At 52.1% G+C, this 24645-nt stretch overlaps 1 protein-coding gene across 1 annotated transcript; it reads left to right on the forward strand.

Annotated features, from left to right (window-relative positions):
• Positions 1–681: 681 nt before the first annotated feature.
• VSX2 (visual system homeobox 2) lies at positions 682–24555 on the forward strand. Its single transcript, XM_072865835.1, has 5 exons — positions 682–1123; positions 2431–2515; positions 5395–5518; positions 23025–23205; positions 24224–24555. Exons 1-5 carry the CDS (start codon positions 682–684, stop codon positions 24553–24555), a joined length of 1164 nt encoding a protein of 387 aa, XP_072721936.1.
• Positions 24556–24645: the final 90 nt, after the last annotated feature.

Consider the following 24645-nt stretch of genomic DNA (forward strand, 5'->3'; position numbering starts at 1 on the left):
CCATGGGTGTTGAAATGTGCTTTCAGTTCCTGTAGAACCGTGTGGCTCAGAAACTGTGCTCATGGGCAGGGGTGCCTAGAGAGTCCAAGCAGCTATGTCACCACCCGGGATGGCGTGAAGCTGGATGTTTCTCCAAAATACAATGCTTCCAGCTCTACGCTTTCAGGGAACACAGCTCGACTTTCATCCTTAGGTTTCCTCCGTGCACCCTTATTTCCCTGCTGACCCGTATTTATCTCAGAATACGGGATGAGCAAGAAAGCGGCGTTTCCCTACACGGCTGTTCGGTGCATCTCCTCCGGGGCCGGTGCCCTGTGCCGTGCGCGGCCAGGCTGGAGCCGTGCTTATGACAGCACGGATGCCTCCATCCCTCCCGAGCCCCCCTCCCCCGGCACGGCTGGGGGCGAAGCGGGGCCGGGGCCTGCCCCGCCGGGGCGGCCCTTCTCGTCGCGGGGGCGGGCGGCGGCCCCAGCCCGCCGGCGGGCACCGGCCCCAGCCCGCCGAGCAGCGGCCCCGCCGCCGCCGGTGCCGGCTTTTTGGCATCCCTAATCGCGGCTGGCCCCTGTGATTGGCTGCGCGGCTCTGACCCCGCTCGGGCTCCCGGCTGGGCGGATAAAAGGGCCCTGAGCCGGGGGCTCCCAGGCATTCCCGGAGCGGGCACCAGGGACCGCCGGCCGCAGCATGACGGGCAAAGCGGGCGCGGCGCTGGCCCCCAGCCTGCCCGGTAAGCCCAAGCCCGACGGCGCGGCCGCCGCCCCCGCCGCCGCGCCGCCGCCGCCTCCGCCGCCCCCCGCGGCGGGGGCCAAGCCCAGCTCCGGGCCCACCCCTCCCCGCTGCACCGGCTTCGGCATCCAGGAGATCCTGGGCTTGAACAAGGAGCCGCCGTCGCACCCTCGGGCCGCCCTGGACTCGCTGCCCGCCGGGCACCTGCTGGCGGCCCGCTCCGTGCTCAGCCCCGCCGGGGTGGGCGGCGTGGGCATGGGGCTGCTGGGGGCCGGCGGCATCCCCGGCTTCTACACCCAGCCCACCTTCCTGGAGGTGCTCTCCGACCCCCAGAGCGTCCACCTGCAGCCCCTGGCCCGGGCCCCCGGGCAGCTGGACAGCAGCCAGACGGCCAGCTCAGGTAGGCACGGCCCCGGCCCCCGGGGACCCCGCTGCGCCCCGCCAGCGCCGCCGCCCGCCCCCGGCAGCCGCCGGCACTCGGCGCCCCGGCGGGAGGCCCGGTGCCCGGCGGCGGGAGGGCGATTTCGTTTCGGTCCCGAGGAGGAGGAGAAGGGCGGGCAGGCGGGACCGCATCTCCCCCCGTCCGGGGCTGCGGCCCCGGCGTGATGGCGCGCCCGGGGGCGCCCGGCCCGGCGATGCGCGGAGCCCCGGCGGAGCGGCCCCGCCGCGGCCCCGGCGGCCCCAACTCGTTGCCGGGGAATTGGGGGCCGCTCGGCATCTCTTTCCTAGACGGCAGCAGCCGTCCGAAGCCCCGCCCGCAGGCCCCGCTCCCAGGCCGCCTCGGGTCCTCCCGGGACGGCAAGCAGCAGCGCCCGGTCCTGGCCCCGGGGCAAGCCCCAGCCTCCTCCCGGGAGCGGCCGGAGCCGTCCGGAGCGGCGCGGTGCCAGGCCCGGGCGGTGCCCGCCGCCCCCGCCCGCAGCACGGCCCGCCGGGCAGCGCGGTGCCGGGGCCGGGAGGGTGGCGAGGCGCCGCGGGCAGGAACGGGGCCGGAGCGCGGCCGGAGCGCGGGGCCAGCCCCGGCCGCCGCGGGCACAGCGGCCCGCATCGAAATGCGGGCCCCGGTTCCGTCCCCCGGCTGCTCCTTCGGGGCAAAGGCGGCGCCGCCCTGCCCTTAACCCCCCCCGGCCGGGGCACCCCTGGGGAGCGGCGGGCCGCGGGCAGGCACCAGCTCTTCCAGGGATTTTTTTTTCCTGGTAGCTCCATAAACCTCAATTTTTTCCTCCCCGCTCCGGTGTTTCTGCGGGGAAGTCTGGGACCCCCGGGCTGGGGCAGGCGTCCGCGGGTGCGCGGCCGCGGGGAGGGGGCCGCAGCTCCCCCATTTTCCTACGGTTTTGTTGAGCTTGCCGGGCTCCGCATTTTAGCAGCGCGACAACAGCAGCCCCAGCAAACGACTTCGCGGGAGAGAGGGGAGAGCGAGAGCCCGGTAGCGGCCCGGAGCCTTCCCTGGAGGGGGTGGATCGCCCCGAGCCGCCCGGACCGGGACCGGGGCCGCGGCCGGGACCGGGACCGGGAGCAGCGCTGCAGCCGGGGCTGGGGCCGCGCCGGGCTGGAGGGAGCGGCCGGCGGCGAGCCCCGTCCGCGGCGCGATCGCAACGAAACCTTCGGCCGGAGCCGCCGGAGGGAGCGAAGCCGCCGGGCCCGGCCCTAGCCGGGGGTCCCCGGCGGGGAGCGAGCCCCAGCCCACGGCCGCTGCCTGTCTCTCCACAGATTCCGAGGATGTCTCCTCCAGCGACCGGAAAATGTCCAAATCCTCCCTAAACCAGAGCAAGAAACGAAAGAAGCGGCGGCACAGGTAAGCGAGCGGCCGCCACCCCGCCGGCTCCCGCCGCCCCCCTCCCCAGGGCACCGGGCACCGGCAGCGCCGAGCCCCGCCGCCCCGGCGGGCCCGACCCGCTCCGGCCCGGAGCGACACACCCCTCCCGGCAGCGGCCGCCGGAGAGTCCCGGCGGCCCTGCGGCTTCTCGCCCGGGCCCTTCCCTTTTTTCTTTCTCCCCCTCCAAAATAAATCGGATTTGGGGACGTGCCTGTAGGGAGCGGGGGGATCGGCCACAGGTGTCATTTTATTTAATTTTTCTGGCTGCGGATCCAGGTATCCCGACCCGCAAACCCGAGCAGCCCGTGAGCGTCTGGGCGGGATGCGGATCACCAGTGTTCAGGGGGGAAAAAATCACCGACCCGTCCGAAACTGAAGCAGTTAAATAATCAAAACCATTCCCTGCTCCACATACAGCAATCTTAATACTGGCTGTCAGCAAGGGACAATTTCTATCAATGATTTAAATATTTTATTACTTATAAATAAATGTTTTGCCAATAGATTAAATAGTTGGGAATCAGACACAGCCTGCAGAGAAGCTGAAGAAGGCTGGAGAATTGCTCAAGAAACGAAGATCCACTCTGGGAGATCCAGAGGGGATTTGGTTTCCCCTCAGGAACGGTCAGGGTAATAGACTTTGCCTGACTTCTCCCACAGTTAAAATGGAGTTGGATTGTCTGCGCCTTGTAAACAGAAACGAAAAATCCCGTGCGGGGTTCTGGCATTGCTGTGGCCGGAGAGTCAGGACAAAGGAAGGCCAGACACCATCCACCGAGGGTGATTTAGGAATAATTAAATCAATCCTGCCACGATGCAGGAAGGGTGGATTAAAAGATGCCCCAGTGAAAGCTTAGCAGGATGCTGGGTGGAAGGAGATGGACTATCCCAGGAGATGTCCTGCTATTCATGCAACAGGAGGCTTGGTCTGGAGGGCTCATCCCAAACCCGGGGTAAACGCTCCCAGTTTGGGTGCTCTGGAGTAAATACAGGTTCGTTTTCTGTGTGGACCGGACAGGGCTGGGTGAAAACACAGTAGGGGCTGGTGTACAGGTCACGGTCTGGGTGGGAGAGAGGAAATGAAATTCAGATTTGTTTTCTTTTCAGTTCTAGACAGAATCAAACCTGCAACATTTAGCTGTAGTTGTATATTCTGTACTAAACGGTTAAGACCTCTAGTTGTACCAGGAATGGGCTGGGAGATGAGAGGCCACTAGTCTGCAGATATCTGCAGGACAGAAACACCAAAAGGGAGAGTGGATTGTATATTGCAAAAGAGACAGGGGCTACCCAGGGGCGAGAGCTAAAACGGGAAAACTTCAGCTGAATGTCAGGCAAAACCCTCCTGCCGGTGAGCCTTGCTGGGCTTCGGTGCTCTGGTCGGAGGAGGGTGGAGCAGAATGCTTGAAATCTAAACTGGATTAAAATTGGAATAATTTTTCCTGTGGTCCCAGAGAGAGAAAATACACAAGTTAATGTGTCTCTGCTGTCCCTAGAGTTCACAGATTTGTCGGAGCTGAAGGAAAACTGTTTGAAAAGAGAATGGATTTAGGAGTGAATTTAAAGAAGGATCTGATTGCAGGCAGGTCTCTTGCATTTGCATGCTGCTTTTGTTAGTAACGTTATCGATCTGGTGGAATCCTTTCGATTCTGAATAGCGGAGGCTATTTCTGAGATTTTCTGTTTATGCTCTCTGGAATTGTAGGGCTTTTCTGAAATTCGGATGTATTTTAGAAAAAGACTTTTTTTTTCCTCTTTCCTTCCCCCTTCTGGGAGCTGCATGTTTCTTAGTTTGATAATATATTTATACATTTACTTTGAACAAAGGCTGCAATTCGTTGGTTTTGGGGTTTTTTTTGCCATTGGAATGTTGTTAGTTTTTATCGAAAATTGTGCTTTGTGTACCGGGGGGGTTGGAAGGTGGGAGTTTTAACCCTCGGGGGAGTGGAAGTGGTATGAGACCTCTCATCCATCCCCTGGAGAAGGGCTTTCATCCGTCTCGGCTTTCCAGCTGCTGATTTTTCAATCTGGTTGTCCCGAGCTGAGAACTGGCTGTGCAGAGGCGGGTTGGGCTACTGCCCGCCCAGGGCGGTCCAGGAGGATTTCCAGAGGATAATGGGGTAATGCAAACTGGCAGGGAGCAGCTAATGGGATATGGGAGTGGAAACAACCAGGGTAACGGCAGAGCAAGGGAGCTGGCACTGGCTGTTGTAGGGAAGGACTGGTGAAAAGCAGTGGGGAGCAGAGTGGATAAAACCTTTGGAGGATTCAGCCAAGTACTGGGGCTCCAGGGGAGGATTATTTGCTTGTGGAGATTGAAGAGGCTAAGGACCAGCAGCTGGGGAAGGGCTCAGCACCTCTCCCGATGGGGTGCTGAGGGGATGCTGCTTTATCTCAGCGTGACTATCAAAGGGTTAAGAAACCTCTGGATGCAAGAGGAGGAGGGGGTGGTTTTAAGCCAGGCCAGGGGTGGGTGTCTTTGCTGTCAGAGGGGGGGTGAGGGATAGGGATGCCCCCAGGATCCTCACAAGAGGCAGCAGGGTCTGAGATGCAAGAGCAGCTGCCATTGCTGCTGGTTGCGGGTGCTTGCTGCTGGGGAGGGACTGTCTCCAGAGGGAAGTCCCTAAAGGGAAGGTGATTTGTAACTGTTCAAAGCGCTGTCTTCTGGCATTTTCTGGTTCTCCTTTCACCCTGGCACTTGACCTTTTGTGCAAAGAAACACAGGAGATGGGGGGGGAAAAGTTATGCGTTATCAGGTTACCCAGGTTTCTGTAGCTTCTGTGTCCATTTCTCTGACTCTTCATCATCTTTGCTTCTTCTTCTTATGTTTTTTGATCAAAGAGTTTTACTCCCCTCAGGACAATCTTCACATCCTACCAACTGGAGGAGCTGGAAAAGGCCTTCAATGAGGCCCACTATCCTGACGTATATGCTAGAGAGATGTTGGCCATGAAAACAGAGTTGCCAGAAGACAGGATACAGGTAATCATATCTCTTGGACCCCCTTATCCTGCCCCTCTCAGCCATGTTCATCCCTCCCTGAAGAAAAAGTAGTGGCATGGGAAGGCTGACATTGCTCTGAATAAACCACCCCAGGGTGTCCACTCCCCTGCCCTCGATGAGTAGGTAGGCAGATCAGCTGCTCTTGGCAGATTGGTATTTGGTGTTTGTATGTCAACATGTTCTGTACGTGGTGTGTTGTACCAGTGATTCAGGGTGTGTATAACAGAGGGAATCCTAAATCATTGAAGGAGAACTGGTGTGCAAGGAAAGACTGCAGCGTTTCGAGGTCTTGGTGGTATAGGCAAGAAGAGAGCCTCCTGGAGAGCAGGTCTGGGTGGGCAGTGTGGGAGGGAAAGAGCTCATCTCTGCTCCTTTGGGTGCAGGAGGATGCACTGGGATGCTGCAGGCAGCTAGGACCGCAGTGTGGGAATGATGGGTGAGTCCCAGTGAGGTGTTTGCACTGTCTGTGCACTTTCACTGCATTTGCCTTCTTAAGTGAAGCTTCCCTGAAAGTTTCTGGGGATAATTTTTTGTTAATGATTTTTAATGTTTGGGGTTTCATTGCATGCCAGTCCTGTTGTGCCACTGTGAGGAGGTAGAACGAGGCCGTGTGGAGTATTGCCGCTGTGTGGTGAATCCTCCGGCAGTAAGGAGCAGCCTGAGCCACAGGGCTGTGCCAGCACCAGCCTTTGGTGTGCGTGGCAGCCAGTATGCAAGCAATCGTTACAGCCCAAAAAGCTGGAGAAGACTTAGAGCTGCTGTGTACAGCGTGGGAGGCACAATGTGCTTGGACAGACCAAACATGACGTTCACAAGGGTGGACTCCAGCAGCTTCTGCTGCCTCCCTCCTCCCCATGCTCTGCTCCTGCCAGATTGCTGCACAAGGCGCAGGGCTGTAATGGCAAAGCCTTGAACCCATTTTTGCTGGTGCAGGTGATATTTCTTGGCTGGCTGGGGGTCAAACTGGCCTGGTCCCCCACACAGTGGCAGTGGCTGCCTCTGTGGCTGGTGCATAGCAGTTTCTACAAGAGGCATTGCCCTGAGTGCCCTGTGGTGTTGGGAGGCTCCTGGTTTCCCTGGTTCCTCCTTCTGCTCCATCCCTCATGCATGCCCAGCACCTGCCGACCTGTTCCTTCAGCCTGTGCTCTTTCTCTGCTAAAGAGCTGGCCCAGGAGGCTGCTCCCTCATGGGTTTGGAAGGTAGCTCAGAGGGCACTAAGCAAGATAATGCTGATGCTGGAAGCTGATGAGGCATGACCCTGTGCAGGGACAGGGACATCCTCCCAAACAACAGTGCAGCCCTTTTCCCCTCAGTCCTGAGCCCCCATCACCGCCCTCATCCTTGTGCTCAATCAAGAGTGACATTTTTATAAAAGCAAGTTGTGCTTCTTATCCTGTTGTGCTGGCAGGACTCCTGCTGACCTAACAGCTTGTAGATAACCTGCATGCTGACAGGATTTCCACCGGTCTTCAGAAATAATGGCCCATCATCTGAAATCCTACCTGACGCATTTGGGTTTTGCTCTGAGCAATAGGCCCTGATGCTTTGCCTCTAGAGAGAGTAAGCTGGATGGAGGGTCACTTCTCCACTTGTGACCCTGTAGGACACCAAGTCAAGAGGGGAGAGACCTGTCGGGAGTTTAGTGTTGCCTGCACCCACCATCTGATGCTGGGCTGAAAGAAGATCCTTTGATTTCCCATAAAGGGCCTTTCCAAGGAAGAGGTTCACCTAGTGGCACAGTATATGTTGAACTGCAGAGGCATTTCTCTGGCCAGAGCTGAGGGCCTTCACTATGGCTGAAGCGGAGGGAGATGTTATGGCAGACAGTGCAGAGCTGGACACTGCATGTACTGCTTCAGCATCTGGAGCATCCTTCTCGTGCTGAGACTCAGTGTTTTATCTGATTTGGAAGTGAAATAGTGGCTAACGTATCTTAGCTGTTACTGACTTGCTGCCAGCATGTCATTCTGTAGGTGGCTGATAAACAACTGCCTACTCTTCGTGTACTGCAGAGTTTTTAAACCTAGGAGTGCTCCTTACTGTGACCCGTCTGCCCTAGAGATCAGGTTAGGCTTGGACAGCAGAAGCACCCCGTGGTGTGGCTGTTCTGAACATCAGGTGTTGCTAACGGCACATGAATTCCAGGAGAAAGTGCTTGTGAGTAACACTTTTCCTCATTGTGAAAGGGGAAATCATAGGAAACGGCAGAATTTCTGTGGCATCTATTGTGTGAGAGCATGAGCACCCTGCCAGGGTGAGCATCGGGGTCATGTAGGAGTCCCGAGCACCCCTAATCTTTCCAGTGGGTCGGCACCCTTACCACATATTCTATGAAGTTTCCTTGTCCATAATTTTTTGTGTGTCACAAGCCATGACAAGATGATTCCCAACCTTGGTCATGCCTCTTTATTTCACCTCATGTTCCTTTTCAACTTTAGCCCCTTTTGTATGAGCCTAATGCTTTTCCCCTTGTTATGATGTTCACACTCTTTAAATAAATCTAAGCTATTTCTTCTCCTGGCTGTCACTTTTGGTTTTCATCATTGCTTAAGCAAGCTGTGAAGATCTTTTCTTAAATCATTCTTCATAAATCACACGCTAGTCTCTTAATCATGTGGTTGTTCTTCTGTGAAGCCCATCCTGCCTGTCAGTCTTCCTGGAAGTAAGGGACCACATGCCTACAGCTGCACACTGGGTACGTTCACACCAGTTCAGCTAGACTTCCAAGTCCTTGCAGAAACAGCCTCTGATTAGCACTGGTCTACTTGCTTCTACATTTATTTCTTTCTCTTTATCTAATTCAGTAATTTCAAGCTTTTTTTAGACAGATTTTTTGTATCCTCAGGATTTTCCCTTCAGTGTTCTGGGTTTCATACGGCATTTTATTAACTTTGGCTAACAAGCATTAGTAAGGCCCTACCAGCTCTGACACTGGCAAGAGGTGGATGTTGACAAGCGTGTAAGAGCAGGGCAGTTATCTAGTGATGCTTTGACAGCCTCCTGTGATTCTGAACTCATGTAAATATCTTAATATCCCGCAGCAAGAAGTTCTGCAGCAGAACTGCACGAGTGAAGTAAATCTTGCTTTGGATCTATTAGCATCATTTAATGTCCCTTGGAAGAAACAGCTGACAATGAATCTTTATTCCCTTCTTCATAATATTTATAATTTCATGTCATCGTATTATTTTTTCCTTGCATGAGTTTCTAACTGCTCAAGGGAGTTGTGTATTTTTGCATTTTCACTGTAGCTTGCAGTTCCTCCCATCTTTCAGCATTGTTCTCTCCCTCTTGTAGGTCATTAATGAAAGTGTTTTCTAAGATTGTTGTGGGCATCACATGCTGCGGACTTTCACAGCATTTCATGTGGGTTCCCACTGGATCCACACGTAACAGTGATATCTACCCCTTATTTTCATTCATGGAATTATTTCTCAGGAGGTAGTAGTCACAGAGAAAGTAAATCACCTATGAAATTCAATATGAAAGTGAAATTCAAAGACTGCAATTGAGAGAATGATATATAGGAGCTACTTGCATGTAAAACCTTCAGCAGAACACTACAAATAGCCATCAGAGGCCAAGGAAGTTATTGGTTTGAGAGAACACTGAATTCAGGAAAAAGTATTCAAATCCTCCATTTAAAGAGAAGATGAACGTGTATTTTTTTCCAAGGCAGCACTCTTTCACATTGCATGCATCTTCCTCCCGTATTGAGCTGGCTGCTCCTGGAAGGACCATGAGCATCCTCCCATTGGGCAACGTGGGAAAAGAATTTAATTTTCCTAGGGAGACACTTTGCACAAGTCAGACCAGATGTCACTGTGGCCATTTTGCAAGATACTTGAAAAAGACTACTTTAATCAAGGTATTTGAAAGAATATTTGGAAGAGTTGAAGTGCCGCTATTAGAATAAACCCAGACCATTCTGTAAAATCCAGGTGAGGTAAGTAGATTCCTGCAGGGAAGTATATCCTTAATAGACAACTTGAAGTATTCAAAATGGCTTCAAGCTGACAAGTATTCTGACACCTGACTTAAATCAGTGTGTTTCTCATAACAGATACTCTTAAGTGTAGCGTGTAGATTTTAGATAAGTTATCCCTATTGAATTTATTAATATGTGACAGTTCCAAACTTTAAACACCAGTAGCTATAATATTAAAGTTCAGTAACAGTTTGATTTGGGATTATTGAAATGACTGTATATGTTTGTCATTACAGTATGTCTCCTACTGATCAAACAAATCGATTAATCAGTTCAGTATTTCCAAAAAATAAGATCCTGACTGCCATCGTGGGGTCACTAGATTCACCTTTTAAGGGAACTAATCAATTAAAAAAGAGAATAAAAGTGCTAAAAATTGTCAGTTCTCATTGTTAAATGATTGTATGGTAGTTACGTGGATGAAGAATTTTGGGACAAATAAAATTGCTCATGTAAGCAAAAGGAACCCCAAGAAGACGCTGGTGCCATGTGTGAGGAGTGGGGATTGTCTGTGTATCAGCAAGCTTTGTCAGGCAGCTAAGAGGTCAATTTTGGCTAAAAACAAAACACAGCCAACTGAAACTCTAATTGAAAATGTATTGGTTTAGCTGCTATCAGATTAACACATTTCAGTATCACAGTGTAGCCGTTTAGGAGTTGAATGGGGATGGAGGAATCAGGAGGGGTGGTCATTTGGAGGGAAGCATTTGTTTTCCAGAACAAGAGGCTTACCTTGCTTCAGTTTTGCAAAAACATTCCGTATTTAGAGGTGAATGTAACCGGGAAAGGCCTGAGGAACCTGTATCGCACTGAGCAGGAGCTCAGGAGTGAACCCACGGAGTCCCCTCAAGAAACACGATAGAAAGTGTGAAGGAAACATTTGCTTTATGCAGCTTTAGCAGTTCTGGCTTCTCCCCCTCCTGCCAGCTTTTCCTGCATGCTGCAAAGCGTTGAACTGTAGTCCTAATCCCACGGTGTAAGTGTGGAACGGGGATGATTGCTCCATGCAGTTGCTGGCCTTTCCTGAATCTGTGCCTGGAATGGCCACCAAGGGATTTCTTAGTGCTGCATAAAGTAGTGGTGGTGTTGGTTTTTCTAAGCTTATGCTTGTCACTGTTATTCTCAGTAAGTAAGGACCTGTCTATTCTTGCTAAAACTTTGGGTGAATCTCACACTTCAAAGAAAGAAAGGGCAGCATGAGGCACAGTGCCAGCGGGTTCCCACCTGTATCTCTATGCAGCACGTTCACAGAGATCATGTAGCTGGAGGGAAATTACCAGAGCGATTAGGGTGGTCGGAGGCAGATTACCACGGTGATGGAGAAGCTGGAAGTGTTGCTGCTGTGTGAGCCAACCATTTCAATATCTTAATTTTTTTTTAAGAACCCTGCAAGAAGTTAATCATGAAATAGAGCTGAGCAGCTAGTGCTGGCTACCTTTGCCAACAATTCCTGAGCACTGGGGCAAGCCACGGCAGTGTGATACCAGATAAGTGTCATTAACTTCCCCTATGCTTTTAGAAATGTAGGAAGTGTACAAGTGAGAGTAATAAAACTAATCAAACTTACTGGCTTGGTGAGAATATTATTATGAGTGTTTCTCGTGGCGTATGGTTGCATCTCTGCCTCCATGTCTTTAATTGGTATGTGACGAGTTCATCCACTTTGCTGCCTCTTCAATAACATGCTTGTTTAGTTGATCTAAATTCATATTCATTTCCATTTTTCAATTAAGAGTTGTTTAATTTGGCCCTTTCTGTAATGGAGTGTTTTCATTACCCTTTATCTATGGCCCGTTTTCAGTCCATGCGCTAGAACTTCGTTTACAAGTTAATTACCAGAGCTGCAAACAGAGAGGCTGGGTGATGGGCAAGAGCAGGGGCCCAGGCAAGCCTTCCCAAAGGGATTACTGTCTGAAAAGTCTTAGACTGGCTCCCTTTGGACAGAGGAAGAAAATGTGGCAGGAGACAGGAAGGAAAATGGATGGCCGGGAACATCTCTTCAGCTTACTGTGAAGTGGGGACTCTCCTGCTTGTTGCTAGACCATGCAGGTTACTTGCCCAGTTTGTAGGATTTACCCTGGTACAGCTGGGGCCGTAGGTGCAGTTTAAAAGGTGTTTTTTAGTGCAGAGATGGACGTATGGAGGTATGAATATTTTGTATACTCGGCTACCTTTTTATCCCTCTATGTTCAGTCCCTGAGTTGCTTCAGCCACTGACCAATTTTCTAAATGGGACAGAAAAACAAATAAAACCAAACTTGCCTGTCCTTGCCTTCTGCTCTGTTCCTTGCAAGAGCTTTATGGCTGTCACAGCCTAAGGGACAGTGTGATTTTGGCGTGCTCCTCCACAGTACCGGGAGGGAAATGGGGCTTTGCAGTGACAGCACCTTCCTTTTCTCTCCATGGTTTGGAGACACCATCACTGAGGGTCAGATACCTTCAAGTGTTGGGGCACTTAAGCTCCCTGCGAGAGGAAAGACAGGCAACAAAATATGCCATAGTCCATTGCTGTGGAGTGCCTTGGCAAAGACTTTCCCCATCGCGGCCAGGAGAATGAGGAATGGCTCTGCAGGCTTCATGCCAGGCTGTGACAAGTTTTCCCTGCATTTATCCCCCTATTTTCTTAACAACAGTAGGTTAAGGGTAACTTCTCTGAGTTAGCTTAGGGCACTGCAGTTCCTAGATCACTTAAGCTCTTCTGGATATGCTACCCTAAATCCCTGTGCTGGGAACACTTGCATTCACTCCTTCTTTTAATGATGAACTTTCTTTTCTCTCTTCTGATACTGCTGCAGTTTTTCACAACTGATTTTTAAAAAAATAATTGAGCAGCTCAGCAGGTTCAATAGTTAATTCTCCTCCAGCCTTAGGATGCCTGGCAGAGGGACCAGCTGATGGTTGTGTGTTCAGGTTTTCCTTTAATGACCCTTTATTATAAAGTTTTCCTCCTTTCCTGACTTTGAATAGAGATTTTTTTAACAGTTCAATAACACAGGCACTTTAGAGACACGGTTAATTTACTCTCCCCTTTATTTCTTAATGGATCTATTTTTCTCTATGGTGTTTATCTTTTACCCTGATAGATCTCAACAAGTTCTGATTCTTCTCTGGCAGCATGAAACTCCTTTGGCTTTTCATTGCCCTTCTTCGTGGGTGTTCTGTGAGCCAGGTTTTGCACAGGCTTGTGCTGTGTTGAGAAGTCTAGTTCTCAACAGACATACAGATGACCCTGATCTCCACACGTGTGAGGCTGGCAGGTCCTTCTGTGGAGCAGGAAAGAGGAACTGAGTTGGAGAACAAACTGTTGCTACAATATCCTACAGCAAAGGTGGCTTCCAGACACCACCTTCATCAGAGGCTGTGAGAAAGCATTAGGTGCTCTTTTGTCTGCTCTGAGTGGCATTGCCCTGGGAGCAGCAAGAGGTGTTCAGTTTAGCACCTGCCTGGTGTGAGAAGCACAGTTTGCTCCCTGCTTTCTGTTTCAGTGGGTTTCTGTTAGGCTCCCAACTCTCTGGGCAAAGGCAGAGCTGAAACTTTGCTGGTAGTTATTAGAGTTTTCAGCTGCAGCTTTCTCTCCAAATTCATAGCAAGGGAGTGAAAGTGAAGCATTGCTTATGCCTGCTTACCTTCCTGTGACTTACATAAAGGCCCATCGCACGCATGTTGCACATTCGTAAACAGGGGGATTATGTCCCCTCTGTGGTCTAGAAGTAACCTAATGACTGGCTCCTGCCTGGCTGTTGGAGCTGACCTGCTACAATGTGGATAAGCAGGAGCACTTTGCCAGGCTGGGTTAGCCCGTACCCGTGTTGTTCAGCCGGGCTAGTGCAGCCAGGCTGCCTGCCCATGCCTCTGGGAAGTCCTGGCTCACCTGCAGCTGCGGGGTCCGCAGGGAATGCCACTGGGGGAAATACCTTCTCATCCGTGCTACCCTTTCCTCTATAAAGGCACTGCTTGGCTCACCCAGAGGGAGGCTGAACTGTGAGTGTTGTTGGGAAACAACCCCTTGGAAGGATCTAGCCAACCAATCCATGTAAAGGTACATGACGAGTATCTGTGCCGGTCACTGCTCTTAGCCAGACGTGCCAGTGATGTCCGTTCCAAGATAACTTGTTTTATGTCCATCAGGTGTTTCTGGTGTCTCGTATCTTTGGCTTCACTGCCACCCTTCCAACTCAGAGTCCCCCATGACTGTCACTACAGCACCCCGCCATTTATTAGTTGATTGGATCAACTTGTTGAGCTTATATGATAACCATGACCGAGACCAAGGCTTCAGTGGCTAAGTGACAACTGAGGGAGGGTCCCTGCCTGGGAGATCTTAGCTTGGGTGGACTAAGCATGGGGTATACCTGGGAATCTCCTGGTGAGCTTGGATGTGCTGCCCTGGTGCGAGCAGCATCCACGAGCAGGTTGCGTGTTGCCAGCTCTGCAGGTCACGCCGTTGGCTGTGCTGTGCACTAGCCTGAGCTGGCAATGTTGGCTGCAGGCGTCAATGGCACAGCAGCAGCCAGGGCCTGGAGCATGAGTCTTTTGCAGCTGTAAAGTGTCATGTGAAAACTCCTGGAGTTGTGAATTACCCAGAGAAGGTTAAGCGTACACAGAGCTGAGGAACCTGTAAAGCCAGGAGCAGACACGTGGTAGGAGTAGAGGGCTGAAGGGCCACCCTGGTGCAGCCAACATAACTGCCAGTCCTGACCTCTTGGGTGGTGGTCAGGGGACAGACCGCTGTTCTGGCCTGCACTTTGGCTCTGGTTGTCCTCCTCCTTCCCCAGATTCAAGACAACCCAGTGAAGGATTTGTTGAGGTTGGGTGATTAGATATCTCTTATTGCATGAGGAAAGGAATTGCAAACACCGTCCTTACCATGTATCTTCCTAAGGGAAGATTGTAAAGGACTGTGACTTTCTCCATTTGGTGCTCAGTCCAAGCTGCTGAACGGAAACTTAGTACAACATGTTACAACGTTTTACAGTATGTAACACGTTCCCATAGATGTCTTCCAGCTAATACTTCAATGCACCAAGAGCTCCCGTGCATTGGTGAGCCCGTGCTGTAGCCCTCAGGGGGAACTTTGCAGGGTGTCCCCATGCCCATGGGGATGGGCTTGAGCCTTATCTCGGGAAACAGTGGGCACCAGGTAGTGCTGCAGACACCATCTCCTGCTGGTGCACAGCCTCTGGCTCCTACGTTTTTTTCTGGAGAAGGCCATAGTGCACCTTTGCCCTTTGCTCTGTGCGTACTGATAAAGGAAAGGGCAACACGCAGCTGCTTCTGGCATGCAAGGGGCAGCCCCAGAGCACAGGCAGTGCTCCACAGCCTCTGAGGAAGGCTGGCGTCCCAAGCTCTGATTTTGGTGCCCACTGAAAGGCATCATGAAAGGGGATGTAACTTTTCTCCTCTGACTGCCCTGATTCGCCTTGCTCTAACATGAAGGTGATAATATGGTGTGTCCCCGCATGTTCACAGAGTGCATTGCGTATGGATGTTTATGAAGACCTATGCTAAGGCTTCCTCTGTGCCAGGGGACCTGCAGAGCAGTTTTAGTGGAGAAGGACGAGGCAAAATGAAATTATACAGGCAGGATAGCAGCTTGGTTAATGGAGCCAGGCATTGTGAGCACCCAAAGGATGGATGTGCAGTATCACCCTTTGTGACGATGACAAAAGTCTCCCTGTGTTTGTGTGGACTAGGATGATGGGCACACTCTTGCCAGTTTTCCTGTGACTATCATGCACCCATGACCCTGATGTTTTTCCTGTTTTTCAATCAGCATGTTAGGAAAAGAGGAATTTGGGTGTTTATCTGCCACGTCCCAGCATCTTGCAGCCTATATGGAGCTGTAGCTCTATATGGAGCTGTAGCTCCATATGGAGCTCCTATATGGAGCTCCAGATAAGCTGCTGGTCAGCTGACATCATGGTCTGGCCATGATGAAGTCAATGTCTCAGGGATGCATTTGCTGAGCAGATGTGTTGCACAGATCGAGTGTGTGCTGAACCACTGATCTCACTATACGTACTATGCATATCGTGTGCACACTTGTTTTTCTTTGGGGAAGATGGGAGCCCTGCACCTGATGAAATTCTCCACTTTTTGAAGGTTACAAGTGAGAAAACATGTCACCACATGAGGTAGGAAGGCCAGGTGAAAACCCCAGATTTGCCAAGGGGACACAGTTTAAGACATGTTCCCTAGTCAGGAGGGATTTTACTTATGCTTTGGCTGCACAAGTCAGATAAATTGCAACAAGTAGCTATACTTGGCCCATGTAGTGCTTTTAAGAGCAGGATTCAGAGGCAGGCCTGGCCTGCAGGACTGGTGGCATGGTAATAGAATGTACATTTTTCCTGGGTGCCGTACTGAGCCTGTATTCAAAGTGTGCCCTGTGCTAGTTTAGCTTAAAGGAGACCCAAGCTTGGATGAACCATCATGTCTTTGCTCGAGGGAGATGAGTACCATCTCACAGCTCATCCCAGTATGTGTGGTTGGACCTGTTAGCCAAGTGGGTCGGACGCGACGCCAGCCATTACCAGGAAGGGCTCTTGCCATGTTGTGTACGGGAACTGCTCTTTCTAATGTGAGCTCAGAAAGCTCCTTCCCAGTGTTTAGTAAGAGGAGGGATGATGAGTCCTGTGATCAGCCATGCAGCCCATGTGCAACCTTTACTGCTCTCATTTAACTTCATACCCACTTTACACCAGCCATAGAAAGTGATGTCACCATAAACAGTGCCAATAATTTTGACATTACATTTGAAAAGACAGCAATAAACTGTTTCTAGGCTTACAGAAGTGGTGCAGTCTCCATCAGCAGCCTGGGGACAGGAAGCTTTCCTGGGGTGATCGCTACAGGGGAGGGATTCAGGGAAGCCCAGGACCCAGTCAGATCTTACACTCTTGTGGCAATTTGTTATAAAACCCCAGGGCCCATGAGCATGGATGGGGACATGCTCTGAGGAAGACATGAGGCCATTCTTTGCAGTGCTCACATCCTCAGACTGAACCCCACCAGGGCCACCGGCCCTGTCCAATACAAGGGTGAGGACATCGCTATTTTTTCAGAGGAGGTTTTCATTTTGACTAGTCTCATTATAGAGTCTTGGGTTGGAAAGGAAGAAGGTAGAAAGGGTGATGTGTAGTTGTCAGGAGGAACTGAGTGCTGAGATGGCAGCAGGGCCCTGGGTGTGGAGGTGTTCTCTGGTCTGCAGCTAGATCCACCAAAGGGCTTCAAGTGGGGAAGTGACAGGTATGCTGCTGGGCATGATTTTAGGAGCAGCATTCTGCTGTGAGGGGGACAGAGGGCCTGACCAGGTTTTTCTAGTTCAGGAGAGGGGAAACCAATATGCAGGCAGAGGTGTGAAGAGCTTGCACTGAGAAACAGAGCTTCTCTGTGCCAATGCTTTGCTGTGCATACAGTGAGGTGACAGCATCAGTCCAGAGCAGTGTGGTGGGGAAAGGGACATAAGCAACTACAGGGTGTTGGTGTAGATGTCTGGATGCTTCCCACGGTAGTCAATGCCACAGAGGGAAGAGATCTGGTGGATGAACATGAGAAATTCATCTTCTGCATGGTTCAGACCAAGATAGCTCAATCCCTGGGAGAAGAGCATGGTGCTGGATGGACATGAGTGTGTTGAGTCAGAAAGACATCAGCACCATCACGTCAGGTGGGACCATGACAGTGGATTACAACCCAAGGCAATGTCACAGGAGAAGTCCAGAAAGCTCCCCAGCTGCCTGGCTGGGCAGGACAGGGTTTCTCTGCTGTGTCCCCACTTGAAGAGCTCAGTATCAGAAATGGCTTCTTTGCAAGGATGGTACAGAGCAACAGTTTGTCTCCCCGAAGCTGAAGGTTTGCACCAGGGGAATTGTCAGAGAGCAAAGAAGATATGCCTGTTAGTCCATGGGCGGGGGGAGATGGTCTCAGTGTTGGTGCTGGGGGCACTTGGCATTTTGTCCCTTGCCTTAGCTGGTGGTTTGCCAACAGCCATGTGCGGCTGCTCCCCGCAGCCTGGCAAAGGCATGTGCTGTGGGGCGAGTGCTGGTGTGTCTGCGTGTCTGTGTCTGTGTGTCCGTGCATGTGTAGATGTGCATTTGCTTGTGGCCATCTAGTGGACATTTCAGCATGCACTGCTTTGGGCTGGGACCATCTTGTGCTCCATAAAGCTTGTTACTTGAAAGACCCCTGTTGAAATGCTATGTCAAAGGCAGTATGTGAGATTTGGTGAAGCAAAAATTCCCCATTATCTAGCCTGGAATTTTCCTTTAAGAGATGAGGAATGTTTGGGCAGGGACAATAACATTTTTTTATTAGAAAGACAAAAAAGGCCACTACCAATTCTCCTGTCTGTGTGCCCCAGCTTGGAAACTAGCAGCTGAGAAAATTAGTGTAACCAGTGAAACTTTTAGGTTGAAACAATACAGAAACAATACACAGTAACACCCTAGGTGCCTTAAAATATCCCTTTGCTAATTCAGATTCCTGGCTCATGGCCAACCTCAGGGAGATTTCTCTCTTTAGCAGACAATGTTTCAGGAGCTGATTAGGTAAACAAACTAATATGATGAATGCGGATAACAAGGACACATTGAGTCTCGCGTCCCTTTGCAAAATGAGAGATTCCTCCTACTACAATTTGCTCTTCTGCATCATCAATAATCTGAAGAAGTATCGGTCATCATTTGTGATTCAGAGGAGGAAACTGGCAAGAATAACCTTGCCAGTCTTGACTCCAAAATGCTGCAACCCTGCGGTCGAGCACAGAGTGCCTCAACTTTTTCTGTTTGGCCAGTGGGCACCAAGGGTGAGAATTAGATGATGATTAAGGTTAGAAACATCCCCAATTATAAGGCTTTGCAATACTGCTGATTTTGATAAGGGGCCCTCAGAAGAACAGGCATGTGGAACAAGGATCCGGGAGATGACACTGAAGGTGCTGGCATTTGCTGCTATCTTGGTTCATAGGCTGTGGCTGCTCTTGGAGGACGGTGTCAGTGTGATCTGCCCAGTGGGGTTAGACAGTGTGTCATGCTCAGCTATGACCAAGTGATAGGGACCGAGTTGATGGGCAGATCCTCTCTGAGTGAGGTGTAATGTTACTACCCTCTATTTACCTGCTTCATTTTGAGACCAAGTTTTTCAAGGTGACGGGTTTCGGTCTTGCAGCTTTTCTATGCCTAGAGGACCAAAACTCATGGATATGGAAGAGCCTGCAGTTTCTGCAGGGTGTGCAGGCATACCCAACTTGCAGCATGCAATGTGCAGTGAGCATCATCTTATCCTGCTGCCAGTGCATGGAGGGCGTCTGGCAGCCTTGTCAGAGGCACGCTTGGCTGCTGCCCCCAGCTCAGCCATGGCAGTGACCACCCCAGATCCAGCCCTTGGTGTGCCAAGGGCAGCACTTCTGGAGCCTCAGGAGCAGCCCAGGAGAGGGCTTTGGGCTGCTAAACAGCAAATGTGCATGCATGGGCTGAACTTAGATGCTAACATGTCTGGTGGATAGCAAGACAAACCTGTCCTCTTTACTCTGTTGTCCATTTTTTGAGGATAGGGTTCCTGGAACAAGCTTCTCATGTTTCACAGAGGGTGCTCCTGTGATAATAAAAAGCTGTAAATCATCTTAAGGTGTAGCACATCGGTCCAAAAGACACCTCTGTGCATCAGATTGTGATAGCTTTGCACAAACATCTGACGTGCTTCAGTCTAAAATTAGTCAGGGATTTTCACCACTGCTTGTGAAGTGTGGAAGCACAAGCACAATCTTTTCACTGTACCCTGGGCTGTGCAACAGAGAACCAGATGAAAGCAAGTGAGAAGGAAGGTGCATGGTACACAGCCACGTCAATAAAGCATTTCACAAAGCTGAGCCGATCCATGTGATGGAAAGGGGCAAGAGGAAACGTGGACAAACGTAAACATTGCTTGAGGCAGACTGAATTTTACAGAGCTGGAGGAAGTTGTAGTGCAGGTATCTCCGAGCAAAGGCAACAAGCAGCCAAAGAAGACACAGAATAACAAAACTGTGAGTAAATGTAAATATAAGGGTGAAACCCTCTCCAGGAAAAGTGAGGTGCCAATAATAAATAACTGCATATTTGGAAGTTGTGGCTGATGTACCAACACAGCTGAAAATACCTCAGAATTACTAAAACTGGTGTGTAATTCAGCTCAGAATCAAGGCACAGGAAAATTTTGGTAACATGTCAAGAAATCTGAAGAAAGCGGTGAGATCTCCTCCCAGAAGAAAGTCCCACTGATGGAGCCATCTGAATGAGGGCAAAATCCTGAGAACGGGCCACAGGGAATAATTCTGCTGATCTGAAATGGTGTGGGGACTGCCAGTGCTGTGCTGGAGCTCTTCCATCCGTGCTCCTCAGGACAGGCTTGTGGCAGAGATGCTGGGCTGGGGTCTGATCCCAGCAATATTCAGTATTGAGCACCATTGGTTTCACTCGATTTCATGCCTGAGATGAAGATATGGCTCCTGGTATTAAAGCAAGATCATCCGTCCTCTTGATTTCTGTTCTGCTAGAAATTCTGGGATCTCAAAGTTTCCTTTTTCCTAGTTAAAAGCAAGAGGAAATTCCCATCAAATGACAAAAATTGGTTTGGGAAATCTCAGAATGATCTTACTGAGGTGTTGATGTCATTTTGATTTTCCCATTTGGCTTTAAAGCATAGATTTTGCATGTCTTAGGTGGCTGAGATTAAAATACAGCATTCAGAAGAAAGCCATAGATAATTTTGATTACACTTCCACTGGCCAGCTGCAGTTTTTCCTGTGCAATTGAATCAGCATTTTTTGATAGAAAATTTTCCACCGGCTCTAGTCAAAATTGGGCTGCCAGCTGGCAAAGCTTCTACTGGCTCCGGCATTTGCATGGCCCTGCCGTGGGAAAGGGGATGCTCCAGGGCCGCAGGTTTAGTGGCAGCGGGCAGTGCTGGGGCAGGCTGAGGCCTGGCCAGGGAGAAGGGCAGGGGAGCATGAGGCATGGCGGAAGATGTTTGGGGCATCAAGGCAGGAGGGAGGGGAAAGGGAGAGGTGGTAAAAGCATGAGTGAAGAGGCTCCTGGATAAAAGAGGATTGAGGAGAGTTTAAAAAGTTGCCCCCTTGGTACTTGATGGAAAAACCTGTTCCTGGCTGAGATCCCATGTGTGGCAACTGGTGACAAGAACAGCTGTGCAGTGCCAAGCCCTGCAAGCCGCTCTGGGTACATGGAAAGGTGTCACTGCAGCCCCAAACCAAGGCAGGTTTGCAGGCACCGGCCCTTGGGTTGTGCAGGAATTTCTCCCTGAAGCCAAGGGAGACAGAGAGGAGCTCTGTGGCGAGGGACGTAACTGTACTGGTTTATCCAGGACAGAACAAGCAGGATCCCTCTCCTGGCCCTGGTGGGTCGAGCTGCCCGCTCACAGCATGGAGGTGTCGGGGGTGGCTGCCCTGCCGCCTCAGTCTGGTGGGTGAGAAGGAACCACAGGGTTCCTGTGGTTGGAGAGGGAGAGAGCCAGTCCCCTCCTGTGCTGAGGTTGGAGAGGGAGAGAGCCAGTCCCCTCCAGCTCTGCCCTCTGGGCTCTGGGAGCCGGAGGACCGCATGGCCTGGAGTGAGAGTCGCTGCTAGCATCCTGCTGACTGCACAACTGAGCGAACCCGTGTGTCACGCAGGCATGGAGGAGCGGGCAGAGAGAGGAAGCTGTGCACTCCTGAGGGTCCTTGCTCAGGCTCCGGTGGATTCGCAGCCATTCATGGTCCAGGGGTTACATACCGGCAGTATGGAAGTGTAAATCAGACTGTTTATCATGCAGAGGAGGTGATGTGTGTGGTGAAGCAGCCTGGCTGTAAAATCCCCTCTGACATGCACAGAGTGTCTTCTGCTGGGAGAAGCTGGGATCACAGCCGCTGGGACCACCACCCCACCCATCCCGCAGAGCTCCCTGCAGTGCCAGGCTGGCCGGGCTCCCAGGAACGGCCACAGCTGGCTGTCACCCATGCTAGCAAGCCACCTGCCTACCCTGCAGCTCTGTCCCCGTAAAGCTTCAGTGCTGGGCAGTTCCCCTCTGCACAGGTCGAAGAGGCGAGCTTGCCTTGCCAGCTGAGAGCAGGACATCGCTCCACGGCATCAGTCTCATGGTCCCCACGGCAGAGCTGAGGGTCTGCGCTCCCCACTGCAGCCTGAGCACCCCCACGGCTACAGGCGGTGGGGACAAGAGAGGGTTAAGCTGTCAGCTCTGTAATGTTAAACAGGTGTCAAAGGCACCTCCATATATCTGCAGATTGAAATCAAATTCTTTGCAGTATAAAAAGATAAATTACCCAGGCGATTCCCGCCTCATCCCACTCATCAGGCCAGCGCCAGACGGCAAGCAATTTTTTTTTTTAATGTGCTAACGACCTAATCAAGCAATCAAGTCGGAGAAGATTGCGGAGTGACCCCGAGCATCCATCTGCCAGCGAGACCCCACCATTCATTTCCATTCTGCCTTGTACTTTCCGGGAAAGGGAGGGAAAAAAATAGAAAAGAAAAAAAAAAATCCTAAACAAATTAACACCCAATTTTCTGTGAGTCTAATTAGTTAAATGAGGAGGTGTTTGGGGTGTCCGCGGGGAGGGAGGGGCTGCCTCTCGGAGAGGGGCCTGGTAACTCCATGGCATTAATTAGCGCAGGTCAATGGCGTGGTTCCCTGGGGACCAGCTGCTTTAATTTCCCGTGATATTTCAGTGCCTGAGGCCCATCGATTCAAACTGAAATTAACTTATTTTTCAATCAGGCCTGGGCTGCCCCTGGGGCTGACTCTTCCTTTGCCTCCTTCTGAATAGACCTCGAGCAATTTTTCATCTAAAGCTGATGCCTCTGCTCGGTGGGAAGGGAGGGGAGCCGGGGAGGGAGGAGGGCGAGGGAGACAAGAGGAATGGAAATCGGAGAGAGAGCGCTAATAGATTTCTGCGAGCATTCCCCCCCCGCCATCGCCACCCGCCTCTCTGCTCGCTGCCCCCCCAGGTCACAGCTCAGAGATTATTCTGCCAATTTTCTGAGAAGATGAGGGGCTTTTCAAACTGGGAATTCAGGGCGAAGCACACAGATCAGCTTCCCCCTTCTCCCGCCTCTCCCGAGCATCCACCCCCATCCCAGCCCTCCCTGCAGGCACCGCTGCCCGCAGCCCCACGCCGCAGCTCAGACACCTAGTAAATAATGAAAGAAAATCCCAGGCACGAGAGCCAAAAGCGGCTAGAAAAAGACGCTGCGATGGCAAATTAATTACATCCTGTGGAGAGGGATGGGACCTGCTCTCATGCTTGGCCCTCACTGCTCCTGCAAGGGAGGGAGGGAGAGATACCTGGCAGCTGCTGCATGGGGAAAGAGGTTGCAGTGCTTTTGGGATGAGCATCCACTCGTCTGCCTTCATCCCACTGCACAAGCACACGTGTGTTCCCATGCGGGAAGGGGGCTGACACACCTTCTCCCCCCAAAAACCCATGTCCCTCCTTGTCACCCACCCCAGGTTTGGTTCCAGAACCGCCGGGCCAAATGGCGGAAGAGGGAGAAGTGCTGGGGCAGGAGCAGTGTGATGGCTGAGTACGGGCTCTACGGTGCCATGGTGCGTCACTCCATCCCGCTGCCCGAGTCCATCCTCAAGTCCGCCAAGGATGGCATCATGGAGTCCTGCGCCCCTTGGCTCCTGGGTAAGAGAGCAGCCCTCTTTGTGGGGGATGCGAGGAAGAAACCGGAGCCGTGTCAAAAACACGGGTGGAGGGTGGCGGGGTGAGGTCCCCCTACCCCACCACCCTCCACACCCCCATCCCCCAACAGCCCTCGTCAAGAGGCTCTGACCGCTCATCCCAAATTCCTGCTGGTCCTTGGATCTGGCCAGAATTTGCCCCCCATGCTGAGGCTGGTGTTAGCCTTTGACTCCTGTGGCACGATCATCCCTCATGTCCAGCCCTGGAGCAGGGGCTCCAACCCTTGCCCAAGGCAGGAGGTCATCCTGGTCTGAATCCCCCAGCCCCGTGATGCTGTGTGGGGTGTGGGACACCCAAATGTGCTCTCCTTGACCCAAGTCCCAGGGGGAACACGCTGCTGCCTCCTCCTGCTCTCAGCACCTGGGGAGCTGCATTTCTGCCTGTTTTCATTTGTTTTTCTGTGCAGACACGGAGGTAGCAGCTACCCTACCACGCTCCTGCTCTTTGCCTTCTGACCTTTCAGGCTGGTTCTGCCCCAAAACTAGTGTCTGGCATCTTGACAACGGGCTGTCCTGTCCTTCTATCTGTGTGAAACTGAGAGAGGCAGAGGGGTGGGTTGTGTGAGGAGTGGGTTGATACAGGAATAGGCAATGGGGGATCTCCCTCCCCAGCCTTGGTGAAGCTCAGGCAACTGTGCTGCTGTCTGAGACCCTTGTCCCCATGTGGGGACAAGTTAGCTTTAGGTTCACAGAGAGAAATGAAGGGGACAGTAATTATAGACCTTTGGGGGCAGCCCCGAGGCCACAGATGCCTGGCCAGGCTGCCCCAGCAGGCAGCCGCCTTGCCTGGGCTGCCCTCGTGCTGGGGCCAGAGCGAGCGGCTCGCCGTGACTGCTGCATGAAGCGAGGGTTTCTGCTTTTCCTTAATTCTGGCCTCTCTTTATCTTTGCTGTTTTCAGTTCAAGATGGCTTTCCCATGCCCAGGCGCTTTTCTAAACCCGAATACCAACAATTCTTTTTAGGGATGCACAAAAAGTCTCTGGAGGCAGCGGCTGAGGCGGGGAGGAAGACGGAGGTGGAGCGCCAGGCCCTGCCCAAGCTTGACAAGGGTGACAAGGAAGAGAGGAGCCTGGATCCCAAAACCACCATTTCCCAGGAGGAACTGAGAGAAAACAGCATTGCCGCCCTAAGGGCCAAAGCTCAAGAGCACAGCACCAAAGTCCTGGGGACCATCGCCGGGGACACCCCGGCCCCAGGCAGGAAGCCGGAGACAGGGGAGGAGGCAGCAGCGGCAGAGGATGAGAGACAGACAGAGAAGTTGAACTCGTCGCAGAAGGAGGAGAAGCTGATCTAGGGTGGGAAGAGGTGGCGGAAGCCAGCCCCCACAGACACTGTGTCCTCCGGGGGCCGCGTTCCCCCTCGGACTGCCAGGCCCCCCCTGCCT

This window comes from Ciconia boyciana, chromosome 6 (genome assembly GCF_034638445.1).
Source record: "Ciconia boyciana chromosome 6, ASM3463844v1, whole genome shotgun sequence".
NCBI classification, from domain to species: Eukaryota; Metazoa; Chordata; class Aves; order Ciconiiformes; family Ciconiidae; genus Ciconia; species Ciconia boyciana.